Genomic DNA, 10,165 nt, shown 5'->3' on the forward strand with positions numbered 1-10,165 from the left:
CCTAGGTAAATTACAGCATAAATGCCCCTCAATAAACAAGTGGATAAAGGAAATGTGGTATATACATACACGAAATATTATTCAGCCTTTAAAAAGAAGGAAATCCTGCCATTTGCAACAGTATGGAGGAACCTGGAAGATATTATGCTAAGTGAAAACAACCACATACAGAAGGACAAATACTACATGATACCACTTATTTAAGGAATCTAAAATTGTCAAACTAATAGAAACAGAGAGTAGAATGTGCTTTTTCTTCCATCCACTGGGCTGACACCTGGATTATTTGATCAATAGAGGAAGAATTTTCTAGTTTAGACTCAGATTATATGTAGGTGAGTGTTATAGGTCAGTGTCGGTTTAAAATAAAAGCTTTTGTAAGGTTAGTAATCACTTATTCCAAGGTATATACACTCAAAGTGTAAAAATTACAGAGTCAAATTTTGACGTCTGTGTCTGGGATAATGCACTTCATTCTAGGAAAGGCATGCGACCCTGGCATGATGCTTTATGTCAATAACAACACCTCCGCAATCTCCACCTTCCTAGTGACAGGCATACCTGGGCTGGAGGGGGTGCATGTCTGGATCTCCATACCCTTCTGTGTGATGTTCTTCATTACCTTGGTGGGCAACATGTCCGTCATGACAGTGATCTTGCAGGAACAGACTCTCCATGCACCTATGTACCTCTTCCTGGCCATGCTAGCTGCCTCTGATCTAGGTCTGTCCCTCTTCACTTTCCCCACAATGCTGAGGATCTTCTGGCTAGATGCTCGAGAGCTCACCTTCTCTGTTTGCTTCACTCAAATGTTTTTTATTCACTCCTTCCAAGATTTTGAGTCAGCTGTGATACTGGCGATGGCCTTTGACCGCTATGTGGCCATTTCTCATCCATTGCACTATTGCTCCATCTTTACTAACAGTGTAATTGCCAGGATAGGTTTAGCTATTGTTGTGCGCACCTTGACTCTACAAATGCCCCTCCCCATCCTCTTGAGGAGGCTGTGCTTCTGTAACTCCAATGTACTTTCTCATTCCTACTGCCTGCATCCTGACCTCATAAAACTCTCCTGCTCCAACACTGAGATCAATAGCATCTTTGGACTGTTTGTGGTGCTGTCCACTATGGGACTTGATTTTGTCCTCATTATCCTTTCATATGTTCTGATACTGAAAACTGTACTGACCATTGCATCCCATGGTGGCCGCCTCAAGGCTCTCAACACCTGTATTTCCCACCTCTGTGCTGTGATCCTCTTCTTCACACCCATGATCTGCCTGTCTATGTTGCACCGCTTTGGCCCAAAGCTTCCCTCACACATCTACATGACCATGGCCAACATGCATTTTCTCATTCCTCCTCTGATGAACCCCATTGTGTATGTGGTGAAAACCAAGCAGATACGAGACAAAATTCTGAAACTTTTATCAAAAAAGGACAAGAGGAATCCCAAGTTACGTTTATTTCATAAATGAGTGCGTTCAAACAAAGAAAGAATGCTTTCTGAAACAAAAACAAAGTGCCTGATGATATTTCAAATGCACACAAAGCTTCTGTTTGACCACTGACTCTTCTGAATTGTATAGGATATTAGGTTGGAAGAACTTTAAAACAATTTCTATTCATTTTTTTGCCACAGCATGGCTGCCAACGAGTGGTGTAGGTCCATGCCCAAGAACCGAACCCAGGCCGCCAAACGTAGCACGTGGAACTTAACCACTATGCCATGGGGTTGGCCCAAAACTGTTTCTATTCTATGACTTGAACCAATATACATTGAACAATAAAAATTATTCAGTAAATTAAAAATTTGAAATAATTAGCTTTTTCTTAGCCCAATGGTTGATATATTTTGGTCAGAGAAATTTGTATTCTTATAGCTCATCTTGGACAGGGTGAATAAAGTAACTGTTGTTATCATCTGTATATATTTGATAGGGTGATAGTTATTTAGTGAATACGTACTTTATCCTTGACTTTTTGTGGAGCTGGAAATACACAGTGAACTAAACAAAGTTCTTGCCGTCGCAGTGGTTTGATTTCGTGATTTTATTGTTGTTGAAGTAGGGAAAAACAGGAAACAAACCCATAAACGAATGAGTACCTAATATTGCTATTGAAAAGAACTATAAAACCATGAAATTTACAATGTCAATAATCTCTACCTAAATTTGATGTATCAGCATTTCTATTGCCAGACTCGAAGAATCATTATCATCTGGAAACAGTGCAATTTTCTAATCTGGGATGTCAATCTGTAGCATAATGTTCTATCTTTCAAACATGCTCACTCCTGGACTTCACAGCCTCTAACCTTTGTCCTTCAGATCTCCAATCTCGGTTCTCACCTTTCTAAGTCTATGGCAACCATCATTATTTCATTGTCTTTCATATTCACTATCGACCATGCATACTTCAGGAAAAGCTTCATCAGAATTCCTCTTTTCTTGTTTTTTGTACTTTTTAACTCCTAAACTTAAGTTTGGAACCAATTTAAATATCTTCACATTTTCTGCTCTAACACCTGTATTTTTGAGTTCTAATTAAGAATAACACTAGATTTTTGAATAAAGGAAATTATTATATTTTTATACTTAGCATATGTGTGTATAAATATGTTATATACGTATAAGCATAGATAATAAGTATATTGAAGAGATTCTAGAACTGCATATTCTACCCATCTCCTCTACATCCTCAGACTTAACTCCAGTCTCTGCGTGAGACCTGATGGAATCATTTCATGATAACTTTTATCCGTATGTATATGACACTCTCATCTCATCCCTTGAATTTAACCCTCATATAGCTGCATACAATTCCTTTTGACCTTCATTCTGCTGTTTCAATCAAATCTTTATCCTCTCTCTTCTTATATCTTTATTTCCTCCTTGGTAGGCTAAATACAGGCCCACCAAATATCTCCACGTCTTAACGTGTGAATAGGTTACCTTATGTGGCAGAAGAAACTTTGTAGATGTGATTAAATTAAGGATCTTGACATGGGGAGACTATCTTGAATTTTCTGAGTGGGCCTGATGGAATCACAGGGTCCTTGTACGAGGGAGGCAGGAGGTCAGAGGGGAGGGAAGAGACTATGTTGATGGTTTTGAAGATTCAGGAACGAGGTCACGGGCAAAGGAACACAAATATGCCTTAGAAGCTGGAAAAGGCAAGACAACAGATTCCTCCCCGTAGACTAAAGAAAGAACCTGCCCTGTAGTTACCTTGATATTAGCCTGGTAAGCCTCGTTTTTGATATTTAAACTCCAGAACTGTAAAATAACAATATTGTGCTGTTTTAAGCCATGGGGTTTGTGGTAAATTGTTGTAGCAACAATAGAAAATAAATGCATCTCCCTTACTAAGCATGAATTTTCTATACTTCTTTAATAGGAAATAATTTTCTCCAGCCACTCTTTCTCCACTAGGTACTTTACAACAGTTTAAAAATTTTCTCAAGATGCTCACTTCACAAAATAAACTCTTACTAACCATATGGCTGTCACTAGGTACTTAGTCTATTGTTTCCCTTGGCTCATAATTAAGCTATTTGAAAAATTATATGCATTAATTTTCTTAATATTCTCCCTCTTGTAAAATTTTTTTAAAATTGTGGTGAAATATAAAACACACACAGAAAACTGCATGGAAATAAATATATAATTTAAAAACTTTTGCAAAATGAACACCCATATAAATATCACCTAAGTATTGAAGTAATAAATTACCAACACTCAAATTTCCTTTTCAGACTTTCCTGAACATAACCTCACGATTGCCAGTAATCTGATGTTTATTTCCCCTGAGGAAGATTTGCCCTGAGATAACGTCTGTTGCTAATCTTTCTCTTTTTTTCACTTGAGGAAGATTAGCCCTGAGATAACATCTGTGCCAATCTTCCTCTACTTTGTATGTGGGTTGCTGCCACAGCATGGCTGAAGAGTAGTGTAGGTCCACATCCAGGATCCAAACCTGTGAACCCAGGCCGGCAAACTGGAGCACTTGAACTTAACTACTATGCCATAAGGCTGGCCCCGGTAATCTGAGTTTTATAGTGTTCATTTCATTGCTTTTCTTTATATTGTGATTATGTAGCTAGGCAGTCCTAAACAACACCATTTACTTGTAATTAAGCTGAACTAAAAATTGCTTCCATTGTAATCATTTACCAAAATTGTAGATTTTACTTTCTTAAGATTTTCCCATCAATCACTATTTTTACACTTCCACTGCTCCTTCCTGAATTTAGACCTTAATAATCAAGTAGATGATTTAACCACTTTACTAGTTGGCTTCTCTGCCTTTATTCTCAAACAACTCCAAACAGAACTGAAAATAGCTTTCAAAATCTAAATATAATTATGCCACACACTTGTTTAAGCCTTTTCATTCTTCCTCTTCACTTACAGGTTAGTTTGTGCTCACAACTACCACTATTATTTTTTGATGATTTTCTAGCTCAAAATGTTCACTTCTGGTTACATGCTCCAGGCTCTAAAATGAATAACTTCCTATTTAATCACCTACTGTACTTCCAACAAGTTATTCCAATTGTTCCAGCTATACTCTCTTCCTTAAATATTCTCCTTATTATTTAAAGGCCCCAAATAGTGGTCATCTAGTTTTGAATTTATAATTCTTGTCTTTTTTGTTATTTTCTGTCACCTAGGATTAGAATTACTTTTAAGCCACATTAGAAGCTAGTCATATTTCACAGATCCTTAATGAAAACCTTTCTAACACATGTCCAATGAGGTCATGGAATGCCTGGAAGATTCCTACAAGAAAAGAGTCAAAGCAACACATCTGCATTACTCAATTCTTGCTCATCTCTGTAGCCATGTTGATTGATGGCCCGTGACCAAACTGTGAGAACTAACCTTCTGGAATGTTCACATAGTTACTGAGTAATGATGCTATTATTTATGCCCAAAGCAGTAGGTCAAGATGAACCAGGTTGACAGTATGTGTGAAATAAACATAAAACTTATTATGTGTACCTGTTGCCTGGTTTGCAGTCTACACATACTGGTCATGTGACAGATATATGCCTAGGCAACCAGCTCCGTTTAAGAACTCCGAACTCCAAAACTCAAGCAGGTTTTCCTGGATAGAGACATCTCTCATGTGTCTCTGAGATTTGCAGCTACAGCAACCATTGCAGAAAGAGAGGAAATACTTGGAAGCTTGTATGTGACTTCCTTAGCCTTCACCTTTGTATGTATGTTTTTCCTGCTGCTCCTGCACAGTGTCCTTTGCTATATTAAATCATAGCCATGAGTATAGCTTTATGTTGAGTTGTGTGAATCACCAAACTAGCAAGTGGTTGTGGTACACTGAGATGGTTCCTCTGCCTCGTGCCCAATTTGGTCCCTACCTTAATCTCCCCGGCCATTCCTGTCCAGCTCCACACCTACTATGACCAGAATTTGTGTCTTATATCACTCTCTCTTCAGCTTCAAGACAAAAATCTGGGCCCTTTTCATGTGCTCCAGGCAAATGTTTTTTAATCTGCTCTACCCATTATAATCATTCCTCAGTAAATATGAAGACCTCACATTGAGGAAGAAGGGAGGAGGAAAAGGAACAAAACTAGGGAAAAGTACACAGTACATTATTGTAAAAAAAAGACCAATCAGTGTAGAATGAATTTATCTTGGAGGAAATTTATTATTATTCATGGAAATAGTGTTCAGATATTTCACTCTCACTCCACAACATATTAACATTTAAGTAAAACCTACTGGATTTGGAGGAGGAGGGCTGGAGGACACAAGAGATTGGATGTCCTGGAGATCTAAATATATTCGAGATGTTTCTGGGGAGCAGCTATGATATATATGATGACTTCTCTCTCTAAGGAACTGAGAAGGTCTTAGGCTGGGAACAGAAGAAAGGAAGCTTGAAGCAGAACAGACTGCATGTTCTAAGCTTATATCACATATCATCTGGAGAGTTGGCAAAGACTCACAAGGATTAGCAATATACAGCTCTGGCTGGGATATGCACATCTGATGTTTCTCTGACAGCCTATACCACAGAGATTGGATGTAAGCCACCAGGGAGACCTGGAACCAGTGCCTTATAAACCTGGTCACTTGGCACTATGTTCAAAGCAGGGAGCCTCAAGAGGCCCCAGCTGCATCACGATCCATCCAGCTTATCCCTGCCCTCGGGTCTGGTGAGTGATAGAAACATCTCTGGCTAGGTTATCTCAAATCATGTTGCATGTGTACTTGGGATGGAAGTCAAGAGAAGTCGTGGGCTGTCTTAGATCTGGTTTCAAACTCTGTATGAGGATGTCTGCGGCAGGAAGGACATCTGTTGGAGTTATACAGCACCTCTAAGCCTCTTATATGATATATTCTACAGTTTTGGAAAATAATCCCTGGCCCTTCTTTCCTCACCCAACAATCACTCAATTCTTGCCCTTAAAGTTTAAGATCAACTGTAAGTCAAACTACATTTTATGTGTGATACATGTTAGATAATTGGTGAATAATTGATGAAAGAAAGACAAATGGGGAAGAAGTAAGGAGGAAAGGTAGAAATATGATTTCTAATTTTCACACAACATTGTGATAGAGGGCACACCAAACATTTACCAATGAACCACCTACGATGAAGAGCTATGTAGAGTTCTTGCCTTAAAAGAAGTGGTTTAAAAGGACTGATAATATTGAACTTAGGCTGTAATATATTTTTAAAAATATAATAACTCTGCATTTACTTTCTGAAGAACTGATATGGCTTAGTTTATGTAGTTTCTCAGGGCAGGGCCAAAAATCCCAGGACTTCATTCTTATAGCTTTAGTGCCTATAACAACATTAATAAGTTTAAAGATCTGTGCCAAAGAGCCAAAGAACCATGTAGAGGATGAGCAGTGTAGAAGTGTTTCTCAGAAGGTTGTATATTTTTGAAAAAAGATGTCTTGACTTCGAAGTTGCACTATCTTCTAGAAATATTAGACACTGTTCAACAAAATGGCATAAGCACTTGGTTTATAATGATGAGACACATAGGGAAGAAAGCGTGGAGGGAATTGTTATCAAGAGAGAAGCATGCATTGGTTTGCACTGCAAGCTCTGGCCTTTGTCCACAAGTCTCCTGTCTTCCATTCTTTGTTGACTGTTGTCAATTTAGCATTTTTATGTGAGAAAATCCAGATATTTATAATGTGCATCTCTTCTCCACATGTAGATGAATGTCAAAATTGTATAGTTGCTCCTTGCTAAATATTAAACATACAAAAATTTTTGAAGACTATGGAAGTAAAGAAAATACCCAGGTGCCTCATTTTATCAGACAAGAATGCAGGCTGGAATGCTTTAACACAGGTAAAATCTAGACACTCAGTTATTAAGTGAGACTTAGAACACTTCTCCAGCATACACACAAGGCAATACAGGAAGGTAGATTCCTTAATTACTTAAATATCATCATAGAATGAATTGTATTCCAAGACATGGAGTTTCACATTCTTTTGAGGGATGTTGCAGAGTTAATTTATCAGGAGTTGGACAAGACAACCTTGAAAAATATTAAAATTTTGTTTCTATGTTTTTTTCTGACAAAGTTCAAATAAAGACGATAGCATTTTTGCTTCTCACTTTGTGCTTGAAAACATTTTGTCAAAGGTCCATGGGTGAGGGATAATTCCCCCATCTGCTCCCGGTTAGCAGTGGACAGCCTGAGGAGAAATAGACAGAGAAATACACGCTTCTAACCTCTGCTTGATAGTCAGTTCTTAAACACTCAGAACCATGACTGGACCTCCTGCGAGTACCTCTCTCCCCTCTCATCATTGATCACCACAGCTAACTGGTGAAATGCTGTTCTTTTGACAACTCTGTTTAATCAGAATTTTTTTTTATACACCATTGCCTCTCTGCAAAGTCCAGCTATGTGGCAGATCCATAATAGTCACTGAATTATACTGAAAGAATTAGTTCATACCATTCACAAAATGCAGTGCCCTCTGCTGATTTTCTTTCTTTGTTTTGCTGTCTCAGGTAAGTCCCTGCATCTCTACTGTCCCTGATTCTTCCCACCCAGCTTCATATTCTGGGGGATCCCTTCTCCTTGGGAAGATGGAAGTTGCATTTCTGATGTGACTCGGGCCTTGCACGGTTCAATACCTATCTCTGGACAGACTCAGGCGCATGGCCTGAATCTATTCTCTCTGTCTAAGCTTAAGAGTCTGAGAGTAGCAGGTTCTCAATTCCGACATCTCTACAAGGTGGAGTCAAGACAAAGACTTCCAGTAGCCCCCTAGACTCTTCTCATCTGTGAATTGATCACCACTTGGTCACATATCACCTTGGGCATGTCTTCTGAATATAAAATTATCTTTTTTTCCTACTATTCTCGTGTTTCAACAATGGATTTGCTATTTTATTCATATCACTTTGTTAAATATTCTCCCAGAAATAATTAATGCTGAATCTCAAATATTTTCTTTTTATTAATAATGATAAACTTCCTACATTTATGAGAACTTCAGTCTATTACATTTTGGTAGGTGGGAATGCTTTATCTTTCTTTTGAAAACAGACTGTAATTAACAGCCTATAGGTAAAACTCGTCAGAGGTAGGTTGATGGATGCAACATCTATTCACTGCCCACCTCTTCCTCTGTAACCAAAATTCAGAGATGGTTTTTATTAGAACAACATTGACAACTCCTAATACTCATCCACCCTCACCTCTCCACGGGTATATCCACACAAAAACCGAGTTCTCTTTCTATTACAGATCTTTCCTCAACTCTGATAGGCCTGCCTCTGATTTTTGCCTTCCTTACAGATGGTTATTGTTTTTCTTCCTCCATGACTTGTCCTATAATTACTGCCCATATCTGTTTACTGTTCAATCACCATGCTTGTTTCAAACCTTACACAGATACTCATCCTTCACAGAATTTCTTCTGTGGATTTTCCTTAGACTAACAGTTAACATGTGGAATGGGGATTGTAAGTATTCTTCACAGCTTTACAGGGAAACTTACAGTCAGTTTGTGAAACAGAATTAGAATAAAATGAAGCTGCCTCATAAATGACTGCCCAAGAATATGTCAAGGTCTAAACTGTTAAGAGAAATTTCCCAAGATATTAAGAAAGGAAATCATCATTCAATGTGGACCTTAGATATGTAACCGAAGTTTCCTTTAAATTCTATGTACTCAGATTTCACACTTTATTGCTTTCTTTAATAATTGTCCTTGAATGTATCCAGGATCATTCTTTAAAAGGAAAGTTGTGGAAAGCAGTATGTGGATTCTCCATTGGGACTTTTTATCTGCCCCATGACCAATGCCCTCATGAACTGGTATATGGATGTATTCTACGTTGACCCGTGTGTTACTAGACCTTAAAAGGCAGAAGCTGTATATTGTTTGTCATTATATTACTTACATTGAATACATCACAGGAAGTCAGTAAATATGTGATGCCATTGAGAATACTTTGTGTTTCCAACTACAAATATTATCTAGTCTTCGTCTTCTTCCTCTCACACATCTGTACCAGCTCTCCAAACATTTTGTAGAGAACACCCTGTAATAGATATTGAGAAGGGATTTAAATCCAGTAAACATACACATCAAACTCAAACCCCTCCTGATGTCTTCTTGTCACATGTATTACTTTTGATGTCCTGAATTCCTTTCCAAGCAAAAGATATACCTAGTAACATTGGGAGTTCAGAGTCAGTATTAACATTCTTATAAATTATTTTCTAACACTGAAGCAGCCATTAAATATAATTTTCCTTATCTATATTACTTTAGAATCCTATATTCTGGTACTAAAACTAATATAGCTTATGCATATTGACCCTATGCTCCTAACACAGTTTCTTTTTGTATTTTTCAAACCTGAAACATCTTCAAATGAGGCAAGAATTTTCTATATCTGAATGGCCCAAAAATGCTTCTGAAAAGTAGGATGAACCAGCAAAAGGAGAGGCAACATCGTACCCTAGTGAAAAGATGTAAAGAAATGAGTTTCAGTACTGTGGGAAAAGGAGAAAAGCAAGAGCAATATTATTCTGCAGGCACAGGCCACCAACGCCATGTGGTATGAGATGATAGGAAAATACATGAATGAATAACTTTCTGCTTTCTTTATAATTTATCCAGAGTGAGACTTCCTCAGAGTT

At 37.9% G+C, this 10,165-nt stretch overlaps 1 protein-coding gene across 1 annotated transcript; it reads left to right on the top strand.

Annotated features, from left to right (window-relative positions):
* The first annotated feature begins 503 nt into the window (after positions 1-503).
* Positions 504-1,478, top strand: LOC124225510 (olfactory receptor 51G2-like). Its single transcript, XM_046638201.1, has one exon. It carries the CDS (start codon positions 504-506, stop codon positions 1,476-1,478), a length of 975 nt encoding a protein of 324 aa, XP_046494157.1.
* The last annotated feature ends 8,687 nt before the right edge of the window (positions 1,479-10,165 follow it).

This window comes from Equus quagga, chromosome 14 (genome assembly GCF_021613505.1).
Source record: "Equus quagga isolate Etosha38 chromosome 14, UCLA_HA_Equagga_1.0, whole genome shotgun sequence".
Classification (NCBI taxonomy): Eukaryota; Metazoa; Chordata; class Mammalia; order Perissodactyla; family Equidae; genus Equus; species Equus quagga.

Bases quoted from the DNA above. Each gene is read 5' to 3' on its own strand.
- LOC124225510 (XM_046638201.1), top strand. From the start codon at position 504: ATGCTTTATGTCAATAACAACACCTCCGCAATCTCCACCTTCCTAGTG.